Here is a 27,775-nt window from a genome sequence, read left to right as displayed (position 1 = left end):
AATCTGCTTTATTGCATGCATCAGAAATATTTGCTCACCCCAGTGTTTGGGTGGATTGGCAGGCCAGCCTGTATTGAGAAGATCCTTGAATAAAGACGTTTAATTCTGTTAACAGAAACTCTGCTAATCAGGAGGTGAGAATGGACAGAGGGAAGCTTGATGGCTTGGAACTCTGTACTGGAATCTGCCAACTTACCCTAAACCAAACAAAAAACAAAAAGAAATCAAATTCTCAAAATTGCAACACATTTCACTTTGTTTTAATTTAAAAAATAAAAGTCATGTAAAATTTGAAAAAAAAATAAGAAGTTAGGCCTTAGCTGGTTTGGCTCAGTGGATAGAGTGTCAGCCTGCAGACTGAAGGACCCCTCTTTCGATTCTGGTCAAGGGCACATGGCTGGGTTGCGAGCTCGATCCCCAATAGGAGGCATGCAGGAAGCAGCTAATCAATGATTCTCTCTCTTCATTGATGTTTCCCTCTTCCTCCCTTTCTCTTTGAAATCAATAAAAATATATTTAAAATAAATAAGTTAGGACAACAATAATAAAGGAAAAAGGAGCTGTACCTAGATTACATACTGCTGGCAAGTATAGCTATTTCTTATATAGGCACTAAATATTGAATTAACTGACCAATGGCTTTTCCAAAGAACTGAGGCAATATTAACATGAATAGATTCATTATTTTCCTTAAAAAACACCATGTGCAAATTAAAACAGAAATGAAATATTACTTAATATCTATTTTAAGAAAAAGATATATTTGTTGTTGGCAGCAAACTGTTAATAACTCAAGAAACAAATATTTATTCATAGTCATTGGGTCTGTTATTCTACTTCTGGGAATTTGTCACAACAAAATAATCCAGTCCATTTTGACTCATTTTTTCCTTCAGTACAGTTCTGTTGAAGATGTGTTTGTTATCTATTGCTGCTACTATTCCAAAATTTAACAGCTTAAAACAATACTAAACATTTACTGTCTTGCATAGTTTCTGTGGGTCAGGAATTTGGGAGTGGTTTGGTTGACTGGTTCTTTCTCAAGGCCTCTCACCAGGCTGCGGTCGAGCTATTGGCCAGGGCTGTATTCCTCTGAAGGCTTGACTAAGGCAGAAGGCTGTAAGTATTACCAAGGTGGCGCCCTCACATGGCTGTGGGCTGGAGGCAGGGGTGTGTTAGCTGGTTTAACAGCTAGCTCTCCGAGTGTAGTTCTAGCAAGGATGTTGGTTGATGTTTTAATGAACAATAACTGAGATAAAAGTGAAACAACAGAGATGGGTGTCAGAACTTCATTTGTCCATGAGGTGAGCAACATTTTTGTTGAATTGAGTAATACTTGTTTAATACTGGAAGAATATTTTCTCAGACTTCTGTGTTATGCCCAGCTGGTGGCTCAGTGGTTGAATCAGGAGGTCAGGGTTTGATTCCGGTCAAGGCACATGCCTGAGTTTCAGGCTCAATCCCCAGTGTGTGGGGTGGGTAGGAGGCAGCCAATGATTAAATTTTTTTTCTCTCCCTACCTCTTTCTCCGAAATAATATATATATATATAATGAATTCAAATTTCTGTGCTATTCTATGCCCAGCCAGTGTGACTCAGTGGTTGAGTGTTGACCTATGAACCAGGAGGTCACGGTTCAATCTTGGTCAGGGCATTTCCCTGGGTTTGCGGGCTCGATCCCATGTGGGGCATGCACCTGATCAATGATTCTCTCTCATCATTGACATTTCTATCTCTCTCTCCCTCTCCCTTCCTCTCTGAAATCAATAAAAAAAATATTTTATTTTATTTTATTTTATTTTTTAAATATATTTTATTGATATTTTACAGAGAGAAAGGGAGAGAGATAGAGAGTTAGAAACATCGATGAGAGAGAAACATCGATCAGCTGCCTCCTGCACATCTCCTACTGGGGATGTGCCCACAACCCACGTACATGCCCTTGACCGGAATCGAACCTGGGACCTTTCAGTCCGCAAGCCGACGCTCTATCCACTGAGCCAAACCGGTTTCGGCAATAAAAAAAAAATATATTTTAAAAAAGAATGTTGGTACACTAGTGTTGTCCCAGAGGTCCCTTAAATTGGTCTCATTTTTTTAACATTATTTTTTCTTTTTGCTGTTCCAATTGGGTGCTCTCTCCTACCTGTCTTCCATATTGTTGATGTAATCCTCTGCTTCATCAATTCTGCTATTGATGTCTTCTAATGTACTCTTTTATTTCAGTTATTATATTCTTCGCTTCTGACTGGTTCTTTTTTTTTAATGGTTTCTATCCTTTTCTATCTTTCTGGTAAAATTCTCACTGTTTCATCTATTTGAGCATCTTTATAACCAGTATTTTAAACTCTGTATGTGGTAGATTTTGTGTAGTTCTTGTTTCCATTTTGTGTAGTTCTTTTTCTCAAGGTTTGTTCTGTTCTTTCATCTGGGACACGGTTCTTTGTCTCCTCATTTTATCTGAATCTGTGTGCTTGTTTCTATGTACTGGGTAGACCTGCCATTGTCTCTCAGTCTTGGCCGAGTGGCCTTATACAGTAGAGAGGCCCACTGGTGCAGTCTCCTTGATCACCTGACCCAGGTGTTCCAGGAGTGTCCTTTGTGTGGGTTGTGCGTGCCCTTCTGTTGTAGTTGAGCCTCAGTAGCTGTTGGCACGTCAGTCGGTGAGATTGACTGTCAGGCTGCCTGACTGTGAGGGCTGGCTGTGACTACAGCAGACAAGCTGTTGAGCAGGGGCTGATCCAGACAAGTCTACCCTCCAGGTGCATTGTTTGTGGAGCTGGTTGGGTGGTGCTCTCCTGTGGTCTGCATCTGGCCACCAGATGCGTTGGTTCTGGAGCCTCTGTGAGGGATCCTGGTGGAGGCCAAGGTCAGTCAGCAGTTGTACCATTAGTTTCTTGGTAGGAGCTACAAAGTGATTTGTGATTGGTTGCCACTTGTGCTGGGCTTGGAGGTGCTTGGGAGAGGCTATGCTATGAACTGAGGGCGGCTACCACTAGTACTTGGCTTGGAATCCTTGGGTGGTCACCATGATGTGAGCTAAGCCAGATGCCCTTGTGCCAAGCTGTGGTCACTTAGCTATAGCTGTGCTCCAGGCCAACACTGGCCACAGGTTATGCCAGGCTTGGTGCCACCTGATGAAGCTTACAATGCAAGTTGAGACCAGTTGCCACTTGTACTGAGCTTGGGACTGCTTAGCAAGAGGTAGAGGGTACACCGAGGCCAGTGCTGTTCGTTTGGGGTGTATGGACTTCTGAGAGATTTTAGGAACGTCTGCAGCTTGATGCCCTAGCTGGTTTTGCTCAGGGGATAGAGTGCTGACCTGCGGACTGAAGGGTCCCAGGTTCGATTCCAGTCAAGAGCACATGCCTGAGTTGTGGGCTCAATCCCCGGGGGGTGAGAGGCATGCAGGAGGCAGCCAGTCAATGATTCTCTCTCATCATTGATGTTTCTATCTCTCTCTCCCTCCCATTCCTCTCTGAAATCAATAAAAAAATATTTTTTAAAAACTGCAGCTTGAGCCGAGGCAGGCTGCTCATATGGAAAAGCCACTGGAAGTAGCTCAGACAGGGCACATGAGTTGGGTCGGGCAGGGTTTCAGGGAATCACCAGGGTGGGTCCAACAGTACTATTCAGGTTAATGGAGAACTCCTATTTGATGTCTGCCTGCAAATGTAAGCTGGGTGAAGAGAGGGGTCAACAAAGGAACAATGGCACCTGCCAGGGCTTCCATCCCTTGAGAGAACTGTCCTGATCCCTGCCCCTCCAGCCCTTGCCCTGAAGCTAATCAATCCAGTTCTTCCCTGTATATTTGTGGTGCTTTCAAGCTGCTGCCCCTTCCCTGGAACTTACAGAGAGTAAGTTTGTGAGCAAGTGAGTTCCTATGTGGGCCTCTCGAGAGGAATGCGTGGGACTCCATCAGCTCTTTGTCTCACCCAGATTGCTGGTTTTCACAGCCAGATATTATGAGAACTCCTCTTCCCAGTCTGGGAAGTTGGGTGGGGAGCTAGGACCCCTCACTTTTCAGGGGGCACCACCACAGCCAAGATATCCCCCCTGATCCTTATTCACCACACCTTTGTGTAGGACCTGACCAATCCATGTCTCCTCCGCTCCTTCCAGTCTCATCTTGGCTTCTTCTTTATATTCTTAGTTATAAGGCTTCGGTTCAGCCACTCCTCAGGTGGTTCTCATTGATGGCTGCTCTATAATGTAGTTGTAACTTCGACGTGGTCATGGGAGGAGGTGAGCACAGCACTTACCTACTCTGCCATCTTGGCTGGAAGCTCTGCAAGATCTTTTGTAGGTATCAACAAGCTGACTCTAAAATCCATATGAAATGGCAAAGGAACTGGAATAGTCAAAATCATTTTGGAAAACGGAACAAAACTGGAGGACTCCTATTACCTCACTTCAAGAGTTCCTAAAACCACACTAATCAAGACAATATGGTCTTGCTGAAGCATCAGCAGGCAAACTGACCCATACGCCAAATCCACTACCCAACTTTTTTTTTTTTAAATATATTTTATTGATTTTTTACAGAGAGGAAGGGAGAGAGAGATAGAGTTAGAAACATCGATGAGAGATAAACATCGATCAGCTGCCCCCTGCACATCTCCCACTGGGGATGTGCCCGCAACCCAGGCACATGCCCTTGACCGGAATCGAACCCGGGACCCCTCAGTCCGTAGGCCGACGCTCTATCCACTGAGCCAAACCGGTTTCGGCTACCCAACTTTTTATAGCCTATAAACTAAGAATGATTTTGACAACTTTTTTTTTTTTTTCTGTTCATCAGATTATTTATTCACTTGATTCTTAGATTCACTTGTTGATAGATGCATATTTGTTGTTCATAATTTGTATCTTTACCTTTTTCTTCCTCTTCCTCTTCTTAAAGGATACCTTTCAGCATTTCATATAATCCTGGTTTGGTGGTGATGAACTCCTTTAGCTTTTCCTTATCTGTGAAGCTCTTTATCTGACCTTCAATTCTGAATGATAGCTTTGCTGGATAAAGTAATCTTGGTTGTAGGTTCTTGGTATTCATCACTTTGAATATTTCTTGCCACTCCCTTCTGGCCTGCAAAGTTTCTGTTGAGAAATCAGCTGACAGTCGTATGGGTATTCCCTTGTAGGTAACTGAGTTTCTTTCTCTTGCTGTTTTTAAGATTCTCTCTTTATCTTTTGCTCTTGGCATTTTAATTATGATGTGTCTTGGTGTGGTCCTCTTTGGATTCCTTTTGTTTGGGGTTCTCCACGCTTCTTGGACCTGTAAGTCCATTTCTTTCACCAGGTGGGGGAAGTTTTCTGTCATTATTTCTTCAAATAGGTTTTCAATATCTTGCTCTCTCTCATCTTCTGGTACCCCTATAATTCGGATGTTGGTACGCTTGAAGCTGTCCCAGAGGCTCCTTACACTATCCTCGCATTTTTGGATTCTTTTTTCATTTTGCTTTTCCGGTTGGATGTTTTTTGCTTCCTCGCATTTCAAATCATTGACTTGATTCTTGCGCTCCTCTGGTCTGCTGTCAGGCGTCTGTATAATATTCGTTATTTCAGTCCGTGTGTGCTTAATTTCTAGTTGGTTCCCCAATATAAGATTGAGGGTCTTATTAGTTTTCGTGTAGATCTCATTAAGTTTATCGGCAGCTTCTAAACAGTTCTTGAGAGACCTTAAAAGTGTGGTTCTGAACTCTATTTCTTCCATTGACAATTTTGTCCTGTTTCTTTGTCTCCGCATTTTGTTATGCTTCCTTGGTGCACCCCCTAGTGGTCTTTGTGCGCAGTCTTGTAGTTAAGCCTTGATTGTTGTAGCTAATTCCAGGGAGGGTTTGACCTCCAGGCCAAGTGGCTATGAGAATCAGCTGTGTCAGCAGTGAGAGAACTTCTGTCCTCTAGGGAGGTGCTAATCTAGCCTTTGCCTGAGGCTATCCGGCAAATGCCTCTGTGCAGGGCTTGGGCGGGGCGAGTCGCACAGGATCAACAGGGTGGGCCGGAGAGAGCAGTTATGGCGGCTCTCAGTCCTGTCCCCAGGGGCTCTGCCTCTCTGAGTCCCAGCACCCGCTGCAAAGCTCGGAGAGAAAGCTGCACTCGCTCTGACCGAAGCCAGACAGTCCCGCTTCTCCCGTTTGAGTCTGGGTCCCTAAAGACTCGCCCGGATCTGGAGCTCAGAGTCTGCGACTCCCTCAATCGCGCCCTCCGCCGCCAGCCCGCTCCGCACACTCCGCACCTCAGAATTTGACTTCAGCACTGCGCCTCCTCTGAGTGTCCGTGTGGGTTTCTCTTTCCTCCTAGTTGTAGGACTTCCACTCAGCCAGCGTTCCTGTGGTTCTCGATTTTGACAACTTTTAATGGTTGAAAGAACTCCCCATAACCACTATTACTGGACATTGAATGGCTTTTGAAGTTAGCTTTTACAGTGCTTATCTGTGAAACATACTGTGCTACAGTCATTTTGATGACAACCAATGTTGTTTAAATCACAAGCAATAGCACGCTGCACCAAGCACCTCCCATGCTGTCAAAAGACAAAACAAGGAGTGAAATCTTCATTCCCACACAAATTTGCAGCATATGTATATTCCAAGCTCAAACTATTGTTCCAGCATCATTTTTTCAGACCTTGATTTAAGTGCAAAGAAAATTTTCACATTTCAAAATCCATTTAATTGTTCAATTGAGGAGCCTCCACATAACCTTCAATTGGATGTGATTAATTTGTAATGTAATGACTTATTAAAAAGCAAATATAAAGGAGAAGAATGTAACAGAATTCTGTCAATGCTTTTCTTTTTTTAAAAAATATATTTTATTGATTTTTTACAGACAGGAAGGGAGAGGGATAGAGAGTTAGAAACATTGATGAGAGAGAAATATCAATCAGCTGCCTCCTGCACACCCTGAACTGGGGATGTGCCTACAACCAAGGTACATGCCCTTGACCAGAATCAAACCCGGGACCCTTCAGTCCGCAGGTCGACACTCTATCCACTGAGCCAAACTGGTCAGGGCTGTCAATGCTTTTCAAGCCATAAATGCATTCAATCAATATCATATCTTCAAAGTGAAATACACAAAATCTCATTACAGATCAGCATTATGAGTTGAATATTTACAATATCAATTTTGATTATAGGGAACACTTTGAACCCCACCTAACAAATACGTTGTCTCATAAAAAACAACTCCATTTTTTTTTCATTAGTAGATATATATTACAAAAAAATTGTACTCAATTATTATATTGAATTTTTAAAATTTATCTTTATTGTTGAAAGTATGTATTATTTTCTCCCCCATTGACCTCCTCTACCCCATTCTCACTCCCTCCCTATTATACTGAATTTCACTAATAAAAATTCTGTGGAAACTTGTTTTGTCTCTTATGGGGTAAGTATCTATATGATATCCTCAATTTTGCCTGTTGACATGCAAAGCCTAAAATTTTGCCCTTTACAGAAAAAGTTTGCCCTTTATAGGAAATTTGCCAAACCCTGGGCTAAAATTAGATCAAAGATACACAAATCAATGGAGCAGAAAAGAGAATCCAGAAATAGACCTACACAAATATAGTCAATTTTTGACAAAGGTGCAACTGAATAGAAAAAGATAGCCTTTTTAACAAATGGTGGTGGAACAACTGGAATCCATGTATGGTAAAAAACCAAACAAACAAAAACCCATTTTGATCTATACCTCAATCCACTATATGAAATTAATTCAAAACAGAGCTTAGAACTCAATGCAAAATCAAACTATTAAATTTCTAGAAAAAAAAATATAGAACATCTCTGTGACCTTGGATTAAACAAAGATTTCTTAGCTATGCCATCAAAAGCATAAAAGAAAAATTTATAGTTGGACTTCACCAAAATTAAAAACTTTTTCTCTACTAAAGACCATTAATAGAGTAAAAAGAAAAGCCACAGCCCTAGCTGGTTTAGCTCGGTGGATAAAGCGTTGGCCTGCGGACTGAAGGGTCGCAGGTTCGATTCCTGTCAAGGGTATGTACCTTGGTTGCGGGCACATCCCCAGACGGGGGGTGTGCAGGAGGCTGCTAATTGGTGTTTCTCTCTCATCGATGTTTCGAACTCTCTATCCCTATCCCTTTCTCTCTGTAAAGAATCAATAAAATATATTAAAAAAAGAAAGAAAGAAAGAAAAGCCACTGACTGGGAGAAAATATTTGCAAATCACTATCTGACAAAGGAGCTGTATCCAGATGTATAAAACCCTCAAAACTCAAAGTAAGAAAACAACCCAATTTTTGTTCATGAATTAAAACAAAAATTTAAACTGTTTCACCAAAAAGAATACATGGTTGGCAAATAAGACTATGAAAAGATGTTTAACATCATTAGTCATTAGAAAAAACAAACTTAAATCACAATGAAATACTACTACATAGCTACTAGAATGGCTAATTTTTTTTAAAGTACTGACAAAGATACACAGCAACTGGAACTGTTATATATTTATTGCCAGTGACAATACAAAATGGTACAGCTACTTGGGAAAATATTTTGGCAGTGTCTTATATGGCTAAACATATACTTCCATACCATCCAACAATCCCATCCCTAAGTTTTTACCCAAGTAAAAATGATAACTTTTATTTACAAATGTAAAAAAAATATTTTTACACGAGAAATTATACACAAATGATTACAGAAGGCTTTACTCATCATCTCCCCGAGACTGGAAACTGGGCCCTTGCTAAGTGCCATGTGCTTCTGTAAGTATTTTAAATGTTTTGATGCATCGAATCCTCACAACCATTCTATGAAGTGGGCACAATGTGATCCCCATTTTACACAAGAAAACCAAGGCACATAATGGTTAAGTAAGACGTTAAGATTTGAGATTCCATTTGAGGCTGTGTGGTCAGATTCAATAACGGGCTTTAACTGCTACAACATGATGCCTCTCAATCACTGCAGGAAGGAGTAAGTGTACAGCCATTGATCTAAAATTTATCCCCCAATTATATCACTGTTCCTATGGAAACAATCAGAAGAGCCCTTTCTAAAGCTGTGTATTGAATACCAGCAACTTGGACACTTCTGTACCAAAAACAAACAAACATATATTGGGACAGACAGGTAGATAGTATCTGTGTTCCTGCAAAAGAAATAGGAGCTGACGTATTGGTTTCATTTAAAAAGACATATAGTGTGGCTATGTACTGGTATATATCTATAAATGTCAGCCAACTATTGTAACAACTAGGTTTACTGCCTTTTGTAAAGCCATAAAATTTGTGTACCACCATCCGCTTTAACTTTTGTTATCAATGTTGAGAAATGCCTTTGCCATGGCAACCCCAAGGAGTATGCCATGTAATTCCTCAGCATATATTCGTGATATATGAATGTGAGTAATTTACATACCAGAAAGTGCTAAAAAGCCCAGGGACCTGAACACTGGGTTCCAGTCTCATCTATAACGTGTGAATTTGAACAAATTATGACCCTAACCTGGGCTTCCATGTGGAGGGAAAAGACTAGATGGAGCATCTAGATTTGGCTTCTTTTTTCAATAGTAGCTCTAAGCAGAAATTTGATTAAATTTTGATTGTTGTGGAACATCAAAAGTGGCCAGCCCACTGTGGGCAGTTGTTTCTGAACAGGAGTCCAGACCTGAACTCTTTGCACATAACTATCTTGCTTTGCCAGTGACCTTTACACCCTTCTGATCATGATAATGATAATTAATAATTACAATAGCAAGCATCCTGACATGATTAAGAACAAAGATATAAAATTACTACTCTTTGCAATTGTCTGTCTTGATCTGTGTGGTCATTCTTCCAGTACCCCCACTCTCACCTTCGATCTAGGGGAAATTCTGAGTTAGTCAACTCTGGATTTGGTTATGCAGAACCAGGATCGGATTTAGAAAGAGCTGGAAAGTAACTGCAAGGTGTAACCAATCTAAATTGGAAATGGCGAAGTTTGGTTCTTGAAAGAAAAAAAAATTGAGTGAGGAAGAGGCAGAGTGTAGAGAAGGACCAGCCAGACAGGCTTATGGAGTTTTCTGATAGACACTTTGGTTGGAAAGAGGGGGTGCAGTCTGTGAGGACTGATGGGGAGAGATGGGTTTTACTAGTAAGATGTTTACAGCACAATAGTAATCCACTCCCCTGTCTCATAATTGCGTTCAATTGTGTGGGTTTTTTCCCCCTGTATGCTCCTTATAAAGAGCAGGCTATATCAGTCTCTACTTGTACTCACATTATACTACCATTTATTTGGCATTTATGTGCCAGGCATTGTAAGAAGCACTTATGCATTTTCTCATTTGACCCTAAAAAAATACCACTAATTTTGGTATTATTACTGTTTTTATTTTAGGGATAAGAAATTGAAGTTCAGAAAGGTAAAATGATATGCCTACTAGTTAAGGGGTCAGATTAAGATTTAAAACCAGGTCTTTGTGACTTTTTCATTCAACAAATAGTTACCAAGTGCCTCCTCTGTGCCAGGCATTCTCGTACCCTGGGATATAGCCATAAACTAGACAAAATGCCTTTCCTTACGGAGACCACCTTCTGGTAAGGGAGATAGAGGGAAGAAAAGCAAACAAGTAAGTGAATACCACTTCAGATAATGAAAGGTGCTATGAAGACAATCAAATGGGGGATGGTTAAGGGGGGAAGGCAGACATATGTAATACTATCAACAATAAAAAAAATTATTTTTAAAATATATTGGGTTTTTTTTACAGAAAGGGAAAGGGATTGAGAGTTAGAAACATCGATGAGAGAGAAACATCGATCAGCTGCCTCCTGCACACCTCCTACTGGGGATGTGCCCGCAACCCAGGTACACGCCCTTGACCGGAATCAAACGTGGGACCTTCAGTCTGCAGGCCGATGCTCTATCCACTGAGCCAAACCGGTCAGGGCAATAAAAAAATTTTTTAAAGAAAATCAAGTGAGGCATGGAGATGCTCAATCACTAATCCATAAGCAGTCTTGGGGTAGCAGGAGAATAACCCTGACTTGGGTCATTACGGTGCACTGGCATCCTGATCCCGAGGCGAGCTGGGAGCAGAGACCACACCCGGCTGGCCAGCAGGCGGCGCCCCAAGTGCTGATAGGAACTGCCGGAGGCCAGGCGGGGGGGTCCCTCTGGCCGCTGGAGGACCCTGAGTCCCGGAGACCCAGACACTAGTGGGCCAGGCCTTGGTAACTGTTGGCCGTGCCGTCCACACTCCAGCCCAGGCCACCCTCACCGGTTCCACCCCTGCCACCAGCCCCTCCAGCCCCAGAGGACCCCATCCAGGCCTCGGAACCTTCCCAGCCCCAGGTGACCCTGCCCTTGTCCAGCGACCCTTCCTGCACAGGTGGCTCCTGCTCCTGCCTCGGGACCCTATCGTTCTCACGTGACTCCGACCCCTCCTCGCTCCCCTTCGGTCCAGCCCGACCCATTACCCTCCTCCCCAAGGTGACCCCAACTTGGCCTTGGAACCCTCGGGTCTGAGGTGGCCCCAGCCCTAACCTGCGGCTCCCCTGCCTGAGGTGATTCTGACCCAATCTCGGGACCTCCCCGGCCTCCCCACCCTTTGGAACTGCACCCGGTCACCGCGGTCACATCCCGGGATGCCCGGCCTTCCTGCCCACCCCTACGGCCGTTTTCCAGAAAGTTCCTGGCCCTCCCAGGGCCTCACCCGCCCCAGCAGCCGTCAGCACCAGGCCGAACCGGGTCTCCGACCCAAAAGACAAGCTTGCCCACCAAGAGGGTGAGGCCGAGCCAGAGGTCCGTGAGGAGAAGGGGCACCGCACCCAACAAAAGACAGTGCTGAAGGGGAAATGGAAGGAAGCCAACGAAGGTCAAGGTTTCGGCACTGGCTGCTTCCGCAGCTTCAGGAATAATTCTGCTCAGTGTCAGACACGGCGCCCGCCGGGCTGGACGCCGCACGCCCCCTGCGGGCGAGGCACTGCGCAGGCGCGAGCGGGGAGGGGCGGGGCGTCCCGGGGAGGGCGGGGCACCCGCAGGGGCGGCCCTAGGCGCACGCGCGAGCCGGCCGGCGCGCCCCCTGCAGGATCCTGAGCGGCCAGGTCCGTCCTGAGGCGGGTCGCCGGCGCCCCCTCCCCTCCGTGCCGGCTTCCTCCGCGAGGCTGGAGCGGAGCTGGGAGCCGAAGGAGTGGACCCCGCGAGAGGGCAGAGCGCCGGCCGCCGCATCCCCGGTGCCAAGGGTCGGTGAGTGCCGTAGGACCCTCCGCCAATGCGCGCGCGGCTGCGGAGCCGCTCCCCGCCCCGGCCGCCCCCAGCCCCAGCCGACCTGCCCCGGAGCCCCGCCACCCTGCACCGCCCCGCTCTGCCCGCTCCCACCCGCGCCCGTCCAGCAGGTGCACCTCCCTGCAGCGCCAGGCCGCCCTGACTAAGGCTTCCTCACCGCTCGAACCTCTCTGGGCGTGTCCCCATCCCTGCAGGCAGGTCGCTGAAGCCACTGGCCTCGGAGAAACCTAAACCTTCCCGGACATTAGAATAGCTGCGGAGTCCTTTGTGCCCAGCCGAGATGAGACCCGCCGCATTCGTCCAGCAGGCACGCTCAACACCTGTCTGGTAGCGCCCTGCTGCGTCCCAGACTGGGCAGCCGAGGCAGGGCCTCCGGGAATGCTGCTGGCTCATCTCTCGGTGCAGAGTCCCAATGTGGGTGGTAATCCTTCTCCATACTGGAGTCGCCTTGCTCTCAACCCCTCAGTCCCAGAACGGGGCTCCATTGAGGATCCGGGGGTCCACTGTTGGTGGTGGGAGTTGTGTGGGGGACAGCAGGAAGGGTACTCCTGGTCTAGGCAGAGAGGCCTTCAACAACCCGAAGTACAACCTTCTGGTGTCCATGGTCAGTCCCGATTTGGTATAATTTATGTTTGCACGGGTATCTGTCCTCACACAGTACACTCTAAGCTTAATGAGGGCAGGGCCTGACTCCTGCAGGAGGGTTTAGGGCAAGTGTCTATTTGTACGTGAATGCATGCCCTCTTCTCACTTCTTTGGACATGATCCAATTAAAGCTGTTGCCTTATAGGATTATTTATGTTTGTTTGTCCCTTTGCCTCTGGAACTGTGAGCTCCTTGAAGGTACTGATTGGCTCTTGCTTGGTCTTGCACTCCCAGCACATGCCAAGCCTGGAGACTCAGACAAGGTTCAAGTGAAAAAGTTAATGCTCTTTTCTCCTGGGCAACTGTACCATTTGATTCGGTATATTTGGTGCTGCCTTTTGTGAACTTGAAAGGATGAAGGTTGTTTTCCTTTAGGAAGTTTGCATCATGGGAAATGTAAGAGAAAAAGAAAATGGGTAAAAATGGATGCCATGAGAATCCCCCCACCCCCATCTTTTTAACTTTTTAGAGAATTAAAAAAAAATAAACACTTGCTTATTCTGTCTGACAAATAGGATGGCATCATTCCCTCTCTACGGTGATCTACCACCATTCTGATGAGACAGCCTTTTCGAACATAGGGTAGCTCAAGCTGTTTTTAAAAAAGATGTTAGCCTCCCATGGTGCATGTGCCAGGCAGTCTCATAGGACCCTGTTTTGACTTAGTCTCAACTGGGAAGGCCCACGTAATACTCCCTAGTTAACAGTTTCTTCTCCAGACCTGCTTCTTGAGATGGCAGTAGACTCTTCTGCTATTGAGTCTGTTGAGGGGGAAAGCATTCTAGAACTCCGAGAAAAATGTGGGCAAGGCTCTGTGAATGATTGAAAGATTTCCTGGACATGGTCCCCGCTCTGGGGGACTTTCGGGTAGCATTAAAGAGATGACTTATTCACAAGTAACTGTGACGTAAGACAGGACAAGATACGTGATACGTGAGACATCCAGAAAAGCTGCTGAAGATGTCCAGAGGTGGAGGGATAGCTTTCAGCAAGAGCAGAAGGTCTCACTCTGGCTGAATGTTATAATCACTTGGGAAAGAGCCGCATGTCCAGAACAGAGTCCAGAATCTCCAGGGATGGGCCTCAGACATCAGTTTCTGTCTTGAAGCTCCTCCAAAAGATTCTGTTGTTCAGCCAAAATGAAGAACCCTTGAACCAAGGTTATCAGTGGCTGATTGACAGGTGCTAGGACTGGGCTGAGAAATAATAGGTGGGATTTCAGAAGGTGGAGACAGATCTGGTGGATGGTATTCCAAGCAGACAAAACCCTAGAAGGCCCAGACACCTGTGGGAAGGTGTAAGGTGTGTCAAACCCTGTCCTGGGGGACTCGTGCAGTGTATGAATGGCTCAGAGTTATTTGCACATTTGAAGAGAGTTGGAGTCAACAGGCAGGTAGGAACTGTTGCAGGAGCTGAGTAATGAGTTGCTGCCTTGCTCCTTACAGAAGATCCATGGTTACCTCTCCCTGGGGATTCCCGTTGCCCTATTACTTCATTTCCTACACCCAGAGAGGCAGATGAGCTAACAGGACTGGGAATGGGACTGAGGCTACAGCAGGGGTTAGAAAAGCAGGCAGCACTTTCTTTTGTAAAAGAATTTAAGTGTGTATCCCCATCCTATCTAATAAAAGAGAAACATGGTAATTGGCGTACGACCGCTACCCTTCCCATTGGCTAATCAGGGCGATATGCAAATTAACTGTCAGCCAAGATGGCGGCCGGCAACCAGGCAGCTTGAAACTAACATGAGGCTTGCTTGCTTCAGTGATGGAGGACTCCAACGTTCCCCGCCTGCCACTGCAGGCCTCTGAGCTGGCAGTTTGAAACATAGTTACAAAAATAGAAGCTAAACAAAACTCCAGAAACCAGCTTTCAGCGAGCCTGGGATCTCAGACCTGGAGTTGATACAGAGTTTCGATTGTAGAACCTAAACAAACCAGATACCTGCCTTCAGGAGCGGAGGCCTAAGAGCTGGAGCCTCAGAGCTAAAGCTGGCTCAGAATAAAAAAGAAAAAAAAAAGAAGAAAAGGAGCAGTTGGGAGCTTTAGTCCCAGCCTGAAAACAGCCCTCAGCCCCTCACCCAGACTGGCCAGGCACCCCAGTGGGGACCCCCACCCTGAAGGGTGTGTGACCAGCTACAAACAGCCATCATCCCCTCATCCAGTCTGGCCAGGCACCCCAGTGGGGACCCCCACCCTGATCCGGGACACCCTTCAGGGCAAACCAGCCGGCCCCCACCCATGCACCAGGCCTCTATTCTATATAGTAAAAGGGTAATATGCCTCCCAGCACCGGGATCAGCGGAGCCGCGAGGTCTCCCGGCACCGGGATCAGCATGACAGGGGGCAGCACCCAAACCCCCTGATCGCCCTGCGGCTCTATGTGTGACAGGGGGCGGGGCCACAACCTCCCTATCGGCCCTGCTCTGTTCCTGACAGGGGAAGGTGCCCCAACCCCCTGATCGGCCCTGCTCTGTGCCTGATAGGGGGGAGCTCCCCAACCTCCTGATCGCCCTGTGGCTCTGTGTGTGACAGGGTGCGGCGCCCCAACCCCCCCGCCCCCACGGGCCCTGCTCTGTGTGTGACGGGGTAGAGCCATAACCTCCCCATCGGCCCTACCCTGAGTGTGAGAGTGGCGGCGCCCCAACCCCCTGATCGGCCCTGCTCTGTGGGTGATAGAGGGCGGCACCCAAACCCCCTGATCTGCCCTGCTCTGTGCGTGACAGGGGGGAGCTCCCCAACCCCCTGATTGGCCCTGCTCTGTGTGTGACAGGGCAGCACCCCAACCCCCTCATTGGCCCTGCTCTGTGCGTGACGGGGTGGTGCCGCTAACTCCCCATTGACCCTGCCTTGAGTGTGACAGGGGGCGGTGCCCCAACCCCCCAATCGGCCCTACCCTGAGTGTGACTGAGGGTGGCATCGCAATCTCCCAATCCGCCCTGCTCTGTGCATGACAGGGGGCGGCGCCCCAATTCCCCAATCGGCCCTGCTCTGAGCCCGACCAGGGGCTGCACCTAGGGATTAGACCTGCCCTCTGCCACCCGGGAGCAGGCCTAAGCCAGCAGGTCGTTATCTCCCGAGGGGTCCCAGACTGCGGGAGGGCACAGGCCGGGCTGAGGGACGCCCCCTCCCCCCTGAGTGCACAAATTTTTGTGCACCGGGCCTCTAGTATATTATATTTATTTATAAATTATAGCCATACACTACTGTAATGAATATTTTTTTAATGAATATTATGGACATAGAAATATACACAAATATAGAAGTTTTAAAGGGATGAGCAGTGCAGATTTCATAGAACTTTTTCCCAATAACCTCCTTTGGGCCACATCTTTGGCAAACATATACCCTACCAACTCCCACCAGAAGCTTTACTGTAAACTCAGAGCCATGTGATCCTGAGGAGATGGCTGCCCCCAACCCTGAACAGAGCTGGTGGTAGTGTTGAGTGTGAAACCAGCTCACTCGGTTTCCCCCTGAGCGCTCACTCCCAATGCAAATGACCACAGCCTCAAAGCCGGCCTTGAGAGGGTGGAGGGGTCTGCTCACAGACAATGCCTGAGCCTTAGGGATTTCTTCCCATCTCATTCATGCCAGGACCACTTGTGTAAATAAGTTGTCTAAAGACTATTTTTTGTGCACTTTCTTGTGTAAAAGAATTTAAGTATGTTTCCCCCATATATTATACAGTGGGGCCTTGACTTACGAGTTTAATTCGTTCCGTGACGGAGCTCGTAACTCAAATTACTCGTATGTCAAATCTTAAAGTGAACGAGTGAGACATGTGATGCTGGGCTGATGTTGTGGCGTTCACTGTGACGTTAGCTGCGCCAACTACCGGTGGGATATCTGAAGCTGGCTCATAACGCGAATTTTAGCTCACAACTCAAAGCAAAAAAATCGGCCGAGAGATGGCTCGTATCTCGAAAAACTCATCAATCGGGACACTCGTAAGTCAAGGCCCCACTGTATTTATTTATAAATTACTAGGGGCCCGGTGCACGGAATTCGTGCACTGGGTGGTGGGGGGGAGTGTCCCTCAGCCCAGCCTGCCCCTTCTCACATACTGGGAGCCCTCAGGCGTTGACCCCCATCACCCTCCAATTGCAGGATCGGCCCCTTGCCCAGGCCTGACGCCTCTGGCCTAGGCGTCCGGCTCGGGCAGCGGGGACCCGCAGCTGCAGCGGCCCCACGATCGTGGGCTCCGCTTTAGGCCCAGGCAAGGGACCCCTAGCTCCTGGGACTGCCAGCTTCGACCGTGCCCAGCTCCCATCGCTGTCTCTACCCCTACTTCCTGCTATCACTGGCCAGGGCGGCAAAGGCGCCTGATTCTCCGATCATGGCTGGGGGGCAGGGCAGCTCTTAGCTCCCCCCTGGGTTTCCGATCACTGTCAGTGGCAGGGGGCTTCTTCCTGCTTTCCCTTTCGCCTCCCTGCATTGTGCCTACATATGCAAATTAACAGCCATCTTGTTGGCAGTTAACTGCCAATCTTAGTTGGCAGTTAATTTGCATATAGCCCTGATTAGCCAATGAAAAGGGTAGCTCGTATGCCAATTACCATTTTTCTCTTTTATTAGTGTTGATAGTTATACACTACTGTCCTGATATTATGGACTTAGAAATATTCACAATATAGAACTTTTAAAGAATGAGAGGGAAAGTGAACACGATTAAATTTTGTCAATGTACTAATGCTACAAAATCTACCACACCAACATATGCTGTTTTTAAAAGAAACCATGTGATCAAGTCTGCATCGCATTTATAAAATGGTGAAATATATGTTCCAGCCTTTGAAGGTCTGGTTCTGGTTCTGTGTCCTGTTTCTCTGAGTTCCTGGTTCTTGTGGTATGTGATACCACACCTCATGGAGACACAGAGACTGTGCTATGATTCCAGTACTTGTTTTTCAATTCCACTCACCAGTCATGCAGGGGCGCTTGAATTTGGGCTGATAAATGTTCATGGGCTATCGGAGAAGCTGGCACTCTAGTTCCCAAAGCGTTGGGTGTGCAGGTGTAGATGTTTGTGAAACGATGCTCTTGCAGCATCCTTGGCAACACAATCACACCTTTTCCTTAAAGGGACTGATTTGAGTATGTTGGCTTGAAAGAAATAAGCTTAGCCGACACATTGCTGCAGTCATTTGCCCTTGAAAAAAAAAAAAGAAAAGAAAAAGGTCTCCAGATTTGGAACTTTTCATGAAAGAAAATGCAGATTTCTTCCTTAAGTTCTAAATCACAAGATAACCAGTGAACCTCTGTGTCATAAAAGATCCTCACAGGTATTCCTGAGTCACTACCAAGTATTATAATGTTTCGGCTATTTAAGAGTCTGGTTTCTGTTTTTCATTGAATATGACCATATCTTTTAAAAATATAATTCTTTGTTGTTGAAAGTATTACATATGTCCTTCCCCCCGCCCCCATTGACCTCCACCAGCCCATCCCTGCCCCCCACCCCAGGTCCTCATTGCCCCATTGTCTGTGTCCATGAGCCATGCATATATGCATACAAGGTCCTTCAACCATGCTATCTTGAAGTATGTAAACTCTAACATATCTTAGAGGCTTCAAGTAAACTAGTGGGAAGGGCCCACTGTCACCCCCGTATCACAGAACCTTTCCTCCATCGGGGTGCCCATGCTGCTGACACACAGGCCAACAAGGGTGCCAGGGTCCGTCCATGCATTAAATATTAGTAAAGCTGCCCAGCTGGTGTGGCTCAGTGGTTGAGCATTGACCCAGGAACCAAGAGGTCACTGGTTCGATTCCCAGTCAGGGCTTGATCCCCTGCAGAAGGCAGCCAACCAATGATGTTTCTCTCTCATCAATGTTTCTATCTATCTCTCTACCATCTTCTCTCTCTAAAAATCAATAAAAATATTTTAAAAAAAATATTAGTAAAGCCAACTTTTCTCATTTTTAAAGAAAAATACTTATAAATAATATTCCTCACCATTCCATTACTCCAGCAGATAATCTTGCTTACCACACTTGGAGACTAATAGTGGGTTCACTGGCAGGGACCATACTCAATAAATGTGCCTGCTAGTTTTAGCCTGTTTTTGTCTATTGTTATACTAGAGGCCCAGTGCACAAAATTCATGCATGGGAGGGGGCAGAGTCCCTCAGTCCGGCCTGCATCCTCTCGCAATCCGGGACCCCTAGGGGAATGTCCAACTGCCGGTTTAGGCCCGATCCCCGATCTCTTCTAGGGAGCCAGGGAGTGTCACATGCCACAAAAAGCCCCACACCTATGCTGTTTTCCCAGGTGAACTGGGAATGGGGGAGTGCAGGCAGTAGAACTCTTTTATTCAGCACCCATCTTCCCTGGGCCTAAACTGGCAGTTGGACATCCCTCTTGCAATCTGGGACCACTGGCTCCTAATCACTCACCTGCCTGCCTGCCTGATTGCTCCTAACCACTCACCTGCCTGCCTGATTGCCCTAACCCCTCTGTCTGCCTGCCTGATCACCTCTAACTGCTCACCTCCCTGCCTGATCACCCCTAACCACTCACCTGCCTGCCTGATCGCCCCTAACCACTCGCCTGCCTGCCTGATTGCCCCTAACCACTTGCCTGACTGCCTGATCACCCCTAACCACTCGCCTGCCTGCCTGATCGCCCCTAACCATCTCTGCCTACCTGCCTGATCGCCCCTAACCACTTACCTGCCTGCCGGATCACCCCTGCTTGCCTGCCTGCCTGATCACCCCTAACTGCCTCTGCCTCGGCCTCCACTGCGGCGGCTTCGTCCGGAAGGACATCTGGATGGTCGTCCAGCTGTCCAGTCTAATTAGCAATATTACGCTTTTATTATTATAGATGAGCATTTCATCTGAAGAATTCATTGAATTAGACATTTTCACATATTTACTGTCCACTCCGCCCCAGAAAAGGATCATGTACTGAGTAAAAGATTAAGCAAAACAAAACACCACAAGCAGCATTACTGCACATTTAGAGACCCTCTCCCTCCATGCCCCACCCCAACTCCCTTCTTGTTGGCTTCCCTTTCTGGCTTATTCCCTGCTGTTCCCCCACCACCACCACTCCACACGACTTGCTGTTCCCCCCACACACTCTTTCATTTCTCCGTGATCTAGTAATGCCCTCCCACCCCAACTAACAAGAAACTGGAGACCAATGTGCTCCAAATGCTGCAAAATGTGGCCCAGTGAATCCAGAGAGCACCAGTTCTGCCATGAATATTTTGATCAGACATTTTGGATAAATCTGCCTGTATATTTATTTCTGTTCTTTGCCTGACACCAGGAGGCATGCCTGTGGCTTTATGGAGACCCCTCCTTCCCACCCGTCCCTCCCTCCAGGCCTGCGCAGAGTTAGGTTTCCGTGGAAGGAGATGTACTGAACCTGGGATATGACAGGAACATAATAGGGTATGTGCCTTGTCCACTTCTGCTCACTGGTCTTGAGGATAGCTCAGCAGTGACTCTCTTGAAGCATTTAACACCATTCTGTTCCATATATGCAGAAATAAAACATTATTTTTGCACCGGCATATATATAAATTGTAGGACATATTTAAGCCCATAATGAAAAAGAAAGTCCCCACAAATCTAAAAAGTGGAAGTGTCTGGGTTGCAGGCTTGATCTCTGGCCCCTGTCCAGGCACATGTGGGAGGCAACCAATGGATATTTCTCTTTCTCCCCCTCCCTTCCTCCCTCCCACGCTTTCTAAAAATCCAAGGAAAAAAATATCCTCAGGTGGGGATTAAAAAACAATAAATAAAATTGGAAGTGTCTAGACTCCTCAAGATGCACTAAGCAGCAGTCGCCAACCTTTCAGACCTCACGGACCACCAGTGGTCTGTGCTGCCGGGCAGTGGGCCCCTGAACAACGGTGGGTGCTCATGAACTGGCACGCCCCACAGCTCTTTAACAAAAGCTACTGGGAAAACAATTTTTAGAGGAATTCTATGTGCCGTCAAGAGACTTCTCAGAAATTAGCAGCCCACAGTATGCACTCACTCTGGACCAATTCAGTTGCTCACCTAAAAAGCAAATATTGAAATACTCAACAGTTTGTGTAATGTTTAATATTTTAACAGTGAGCAAACAAGCCTTTTCGTCGGGAAAATAAAGTTTTCCCTTCCCTTCCTGGCTCTGTCCCTGGAGGAGTGAAGTGAGCCTCTGCAGGGGGAAGACACGCTCTTGTGGGGCGGAGGTGGTGGCTTTGCCAGCGGCCAAGTGTTTGCCTTAGAGTAGAACCCGCCTGGGGTGGTTCTGGATCGAGGCCCTTTCCACTTCTGGGGACTCTCGGTGCCACCAGCGTCAAGTGTTTTAAGGAACTTTAGCTTCCTTTCCTCGTGTACATTTGCTTATGTAACCAGAAAGCTTTCTTGGTTTTGTAATTCCGGGAATCTCCTCCTTTCAATTCTTTTTTACTCAAACAGAACAGACACAAATACAGCATTTAGTGAGACTTTGGATGAAGCCAGGCGTGTACAAAGCCACAAGCTGGGTGCTTCGGGGAGACAGAAATAAATAAAATACTGAGGTGGTGGGGCTCAAGGGACATTTTTCTTCTGATTTCGAATGTTATGTTCTGGAGGCACTATATACAAATTTTATACAGATGTTTACTGCCTTCAGGATACCCAAGGATGTAGTGGCGTAGTCGTTAAAAACACAGCCTGGGGCGTTCAGACCCCGGCTCGGTGGCTTTCTTGTGGTGTGGTCCTGGGCCAGGTTTTTCCTCCTGGTTTCTTTGTCCATAAAAGGGTACTGATACCAGAAGCCAGAGTTGAAATGAGAGACTGTGTAAGTGTAAAAGTATATAATATAAAGGCTTCTTATCTTTTAATGTAGCAGGAGAGAACAAAGAGTCAGCCCTGCGGTCTGGTCTCTGTTTTCCTACATCCATACTTCTTTGTTATTGGCTCTGTTCTTTTTAAAGTAACATACTTGCAATCTGCTCTGCGCTTTGATTTTCTAACTTGGTGAGGGATGTTTTATGTTTATTTTTCAAATGATTCTCTAGCACCCTCCATTTGCCCAAAGGTGCCAGGGAGTCATGCCAGGGAGCCCTGGGCCCCTCCTGATGTCCCAAGAGGCGTCAGTGCTCCTGATCTCCAAGGTCACCCTGCCAGCCCCACCCCAGAGCCCTCTGCACAGGGCTGCCTCCTTTCCGCCAGTCCTCCCGTAGCCCCGGAGGAAACCGGCAGCCAGGAGCCTCTCCCAGGACTCAGGTCAGTTCCCAGATACTGCCGTTCAGCCAGGTAGGAAGGTGGAGGGTCTGTCCTTCTGCCCCACCCCACCACCACCCTCCTTCCCACCTAGAGAGACAGGGTTGGGCTTGGTGATGTGTCCTTCCTTGGACAGACTTTAACAGAAAAGGAAGTCGTCAACGTCTCTGACCAGAAGACCTCTATGAGCTGTGATCTTTTTTTTTACATTCCCCTCTGGAGATAGAGGAAGGAAGATCATCTTGGCCAGGCCAGATGACCGCAGGAGGACTGGTCCCCGACGGAGGCCCTGTCTTCCCCTCTTAGCCTAACCCACTTGTAGAAATCTTTCCTAAACCACAGGCCTCCACAGACATCATTAAATCTCTGCTCTCTTACTACATGTCTACAACCGATTTTTAAGGCAGTTTTCCACCTTGTGGATTTTAAAACAATTGGGATAATTTATTACTTTGCCACTTAATGGCACTTTATACTATTTTAGCTTTAATTTCTTTACATTTTAACCATGTAGTTAACCGAAAGCCATATTTTACATTAATTAATAATTTCTTGCAGTTGTATTGTCCATAAATATACAAAATATTTGTTGACTACACTTTAAAGCGTACATTTTGAATAATTATAGACACATCTTTTCTTGTGTTGTTTTGTGTGTTTTTGTTTGTTTTTTTTAAAGCAGGATCTTACTTTGAAAAAAGGGCTTTAATGGAAATTATTTTCAACCGACTGGAGCCAGAAGTGAAACTAGCTGTTTTAAAAAGCAAACAAACTCTCATTCTGCGCACACGGGGTCTGAAGGCAGGTGCTTGGGGCAGTCGTGTTAGCTTGTGTTCACTGATGAATGATTGACTAGCCGTTTGAGTCTTCTGCGTGATTGTAGGCCACTTGATGGATGGTGTTGGGTTAGTATCAGCCTGAATGTGGAGCCAATTCATTGAACTCAGAACTCTTCCCCTGTGAGTCACGGAGGTTTCTCCCCACTTAAAGGGCTGTGAGCTGTGAAGGGTTCCTCTTGCTCCACCTGCGTCCTCGGTACATGGACGGTGACCAGGAGCTCTCTGGGGCCTCCCCTCCTCTGCCATTCTTGCTGACCGCCGTAGGTCTGAGCAGCCTGCTCCACACTTCAGCCTCCATGCCCGCAGCTTCCAGAACGTGACCGCCTCCTTCTCTGACAGGTAAGCATTTAATAAACGCTGAGCTCGGTGTCTCTCCTTCTCACACCTGAAATCTAGTACAATGGGTTTCCTCAGTTGAGAGTAGATACATATTTATATTTATTGATTGGTTTGAGAGAGAGAGAAAGAAGGTGGGAGAGAGAAACATTGACGTATTGTTTCACTTACTAATGCATTTATTGGTTGATTCTTGTATGTGCCCTCCCCATGGAGCCAACCTGCAACCTTGGTGTATCGGGATGATGCTCTAACCAACTTAGCTACCCAGCCAGGGCCGAGAGAGGCCTTTCTAAACCCCACTCTTGTTTCTGCTATCTCTCTTTTTTTTTAATGTTTTTCTTTATTGATTAAGGTATTGCATATGTTTCCTTATCCCCCCAATCCCCCCCACACTCATGCCCTCAGCCCCCTGTTGTCTGTGTCCATTGGTTAGGCCTGTATGCATGCATCCAAGTACTTTGGTTGATCTCTCCCCCTTACCCCCACCCTCCCTTACCTTCCCTCTGAGGTTTGACGGTCTGATCGATGCTCCTCTGACTCTGGATATGTTTTTGTTCATCAGTTTATGTTGTTCATTATATTCCATAAATGAGTGAGATCATGCGATATTTATCTTTCTCTGACTGGCTTATTTCGCTAAGCATAATGCTCTCCAGTTCCATCCATTCTGCTATCTCTTGTGTTTCATAATCTCTCAGCAGACTTTCCTAGTTTATGTACCAGATTTAAATATAACATTCATAGTGACACAGGATAGATTTTCTTTGAAGGAAAATGACCACTCCTGGGGGAGGCTCACATACCAATGCTCAGTTAAAGCAGGAAATACTTCCTTAGGGTTCAAGGCAGGAAGGTACATTCCATCATCCCGCCCGTGTGTCTGCTTCCTGTATCCCGCTCCTGAGTCAACAAGGCCAGTGCGGGCCCCCATTTCAGGCTTCTCCCCGCTCCCTCCCTCCACAGCCCTCTCAGACTTAGAAACCACCCCGAAGCCAGCACACTAAGATGAGTTTCCTTTCACTGGTTCTGTGTTGGTGGAGAGGAAAGCCAGTCACGGAGAGGAATTCCATCAGCCTGAGTATTTTGCTAAGAAATAGCAACTTCATATGAACTACAGAGAACATCTGAATAGCTTTTTATCAAATTATAAATACCACTCTAGCAGTCACATTGCACATGAAAGCCTGTTGTTGATCTTAAGTTTCGGGAAGAAAGAAGGCCCGTTTCCCAAAAGAGTGTACTTTAAACAAGCGATAGAACTTGTTTCTCTCTCACGTGTGCTATTTTGAGTGAAGATGGTATGAAAAAAGGTGAGGAGAAACATGGAGAGAAGGTTATGTGTCCCAAGACTCAACCTTCCCCTCTTTCCCCTGTGCTCCCCCAAACACAAAGCACATTTTCATGGCACACCCTAACTTTTTGTCCTTGGTCTGTAACTAGTGCTGAGGGTCCCTCCTGGTGAGAGGATGGCAGTGCTCAGGCAGCTGTCCCTCCTGCTTTGGAAGAACTACACGCTGCAGGTAAGTCCCACTCTGGGGGCATGGCAAGAAAAAGTGTGTGCCCCCTGTGTGGGCACCTTGGGAGACAGGGCCTCTGGGGGGAGAGTGAAGCTTAGAGGGGGGTGTCCCCAGGGGCGGGGGTCTATGAGGCCACTCCTATGCTTCTCAATCCGTCATCATGTGCTTTTATTCCTCTTCCAGAAGCGGAAGGTCCTGGTGACGGCCTTGGAACTCCTCCTACCCTTGCTGTTTTCTGGGATCCTGATTTGGCTTCGCTTGAAGATCCAGTCGGAGAATGTGCCCAAGGCCACCATCTACCCCAGCCAGTCAGTCCGGGAGCTGCCCCTGTTCTTCAGCTTCCCTCCTCCAGGAGGCGCCTGGGAGCTGGCCTACATCCCGTCCCAGAGCGACGCCGCGAAGACCATCACGGAGACGGCCAAAAGGGCTTTGGTGGTCAACATGAGAGGTGAGACGTCCACTGGGACCCTTCTTTCTGTGAGGTTCAGGGCCATTCAGCATCTCCTCTTGTTGGCCATGTTGCCAGGGCCAATCTCTGTCTCATGTCTCTCCTTTTTTTAAATTTTTACTTATTGATTAAAAAAATTTTTTTTTTTTTTTAGAGAGAGAAGCATTGTTTGTTCCACTTATTTATGCATTCATTGTTTGAGTCTTATATGTGTCCTGACCGGGGATTGAACCTACAATCTTGGCATATTGGGATGACGCTTTAAGCAACTGAGCTACCCAGCCAGGGCTTGTATCATGTCTTATTATAAAGAGTTGTGAGGGCCAGATGAATTGATATGTGGCAGCTTGAGCAGCACCCAATTACCCACAGGGGGAATAGGTGACCACATACTCAAAGAAACCCTTTTGGTTACAAGGGTAAGATGTAGTGTGAGAATATGATGCCAAGAATCTTTTCTGGGCCCTAACTGGTTTGGCTCAGTGGATAGAGCATCGGCCTGCAGACTGAAGTGTCCTGGGTTCGATTCTGGTCAAGAGCATATACCTTGGTTGCGGGCACATTCCCAGTAGGGGGTGTGCAGGAGGCAGCTGATCCATGTTTCTCTCTCATCGATGTTTCTAACTCTCTATCCCTCTCCCTTCCTTTCTGTAAACATCAATAAAAAATATATTAAAAAACAAACAAACAAACGCCCCCCCCCCCTCAAAAAAAAAAAAAGAATCTTTTCTGGGATGTGGTTTTGAGAGGACAGCTCTAAAAAAAGAGTTATTAGGCCTGGCCCATGGCTGGGGGTGGGCTGGAGGGAATCAATGGGGGTAAAAAGGGAACATATGTAATATTTTCAACAATAAAGAATTATTTTTAAAAATAATAAAAATAGCCCTAGCCGGTTTGGCTCACTGGATAGAGCGTCGGCCTGGGGACTGAAGGGTCCCAGGTTCGATTGCAATCAAGGGCATGTACCTTGGTTGCAGGCACATCCCCAGTAGAGGGTGTGCAGGAGGCAGCTGATCGATGCTTCTCTCTCACCAAGGTTTCTAGCCCTCTATCCCTCTCCCTTCCTCTCTGTAAAAAATCAATAAAATATATTAAAAATAATAATAATAATTAAAATAAAAAAAGAGTCATTAGGCCCTGGCTGGGTGGTTTGCTTGGTTGGAACATTGTCCTGTACACCAAAGGGTGTGGGTTCTATTCCCAGGCACATACCTAGATTGTGGGTTTGATCCCTGGTGGTGGTGGGGGGGAGTGTGGGAGGCAGCCGATCAATGTTTCTCTCTCTGTGTCCCTCCCTCCCTCCCCATCCTTTCTCTCTCTCTCTCTCTCTGAGATCAATAAGAGCATATCTTCAGATGAGGGTTAAAAGAGAAAAAAATTAGTCGTTAGGAACCTATTGAGGTATACTCCCAATAAACACATGCTAGTCATGTTTTCTAGCTCTTTACTTTCAGGATAAAAAGTATGATCTCTTTTTTTCTCTCCTCTTGATTTTGGCATCTACCTCCTGGGGCTTGTTGAATTCAGCGTAGCAAACACTTAGGAGAAGATCCTTGGTCCCTCACTGAGTGATTACAGTAAAACCCTTTATATGAAATGGGGTCTGGGTGATAGAAAATCAGTTAACAAGCTATATGTTAGTGTCTACTCAAGTTTTTAAAGCACACCGCTATGGCTGCGAGGCTATAAGAGGACTGCCCCTGGCAGTGGACCCCAGGGCAGGCAGCTGCCTGCATGGAGGAGGGAAACAGATTTGGCATTGCTGCCAGCCCTGCCTGCAGTCTCAGCAGAACCCCAGGGCTGGCTGTGGTTTTCAGGTTCTGCCTGCCTCTCTGCCAAAGACAAAGGCCTCCTCTGGTCTTAGGAAGGTTTACACAATCCTAGAGAAACGTGTAAGTTTTCAGTCTTTTATCTGCAAATGACCGAATCATTTAGATTTTTCAAGTGGGGCAGATGATTGGGCAACTCAGCTCCAATGCTCTTCACAGTTCGCGGCTTTCCCTCGGAGAAGGACTTTGAGGACTACATCAAGTATGACAACCGCTCCTCCAACGTGCTGGCCGCCGTCGTGTTCGAACACACCTTCAACCACAGCAAGGACCCCCTGCCCCTGGCGGTGAGGACTCAGCCCCACAAAGCCGAGTCCTTCCCCCAGCCCCAACTAATTCAGCCTACAAAAGTGCTCTGCGGCCTGAGAGTAAACCAACTTTTTTTGGTCCAGTATTGCCATCTTGGGCCCTACTGTGGGAGCCCTGGGGACAGTTGAACCCATCAGGCCAGAGCAATTTAGAAACCTTGCCTGCTTGAAGAAAGCAGCCTCTAAGCCATCACTATGGGCCCCTTTGTGTCCTCTCATTTCATAAAAGGCGTTACTGGTCTCTAGACCTCTGTGGAAAGAGTCGTACAGGAGAGATAAGAAAGTAGCAAATACTTGGGAATGAAGTATGATGTGGCATTAGCATTACTGCTACATATTTAAAACAGCCCACCCCAAAAGTTTTTTGCTTGCCCGATGGGATTAAGACTG

At 46.8% G+C, this 27,775-nt stretch overlaps 1 protein-coding gene across 2 annotated transcripts in view; it reads left to right on the top strand.

Annotated features, from left to right (window-relative positions):
* Nucleotides 1-12,013: 12,013 nt before the first annotated feature.
* The window catches only part of ABCA3 (ATP binding cassette subfamily A member 3), a 51,352-nt gene continuing 35,590 nt past the window's right edge, over nt 12,014-27,775 (top strand). Inside the window, exons 1-5 of one of the 2 annotated variants that reach the window (XM_059692782.1) lie at nt 12,014-12,209; nt 23,096-23,283; nt 24,724-24,803; nt 24,984-25,248; nt 27,237-27,364. In XM_059692782.1, coding sequence (XP_059548765.1) covers nt 24,750-24,803; nt 24,984-25,248; nt 27,237-27,364 — 447 coding nt within the window. In that variant the 5' untranslated portion in view covers nt 12,014-12,209; nt 23,096-23,283; nt 24,724-24,749. Of the gene's footprint in view, nt 12,210-21,978; nt 22,109-23,095; nt 23,284-24,723; nt 24,804-24,983; nt 25,249-27,236; nt 27,365-27,775 lie in introns of those variants that run through there. The other variant, XM_059692783.1, reaches the window with a different exon arrangement.

This window comes from Myotis daubentonii, chromosome 4 (assembly GCF_963259705.1).
Source record: "Myotis daubentonii chromosome 4, mMyoDau2.1, whole genome shotgun sequence".
NCBI lineage: Eukaryota > Metazoa > Chordata > Mammalia > Chiroptera > Vespertilionidae > Myotis > Myotis daubentonii.
The sequence above is the reverse complement of the archived record's forward strand: the minus strand, read 5'-3'. Positions and strand labels throughout refer to the sequence as shown.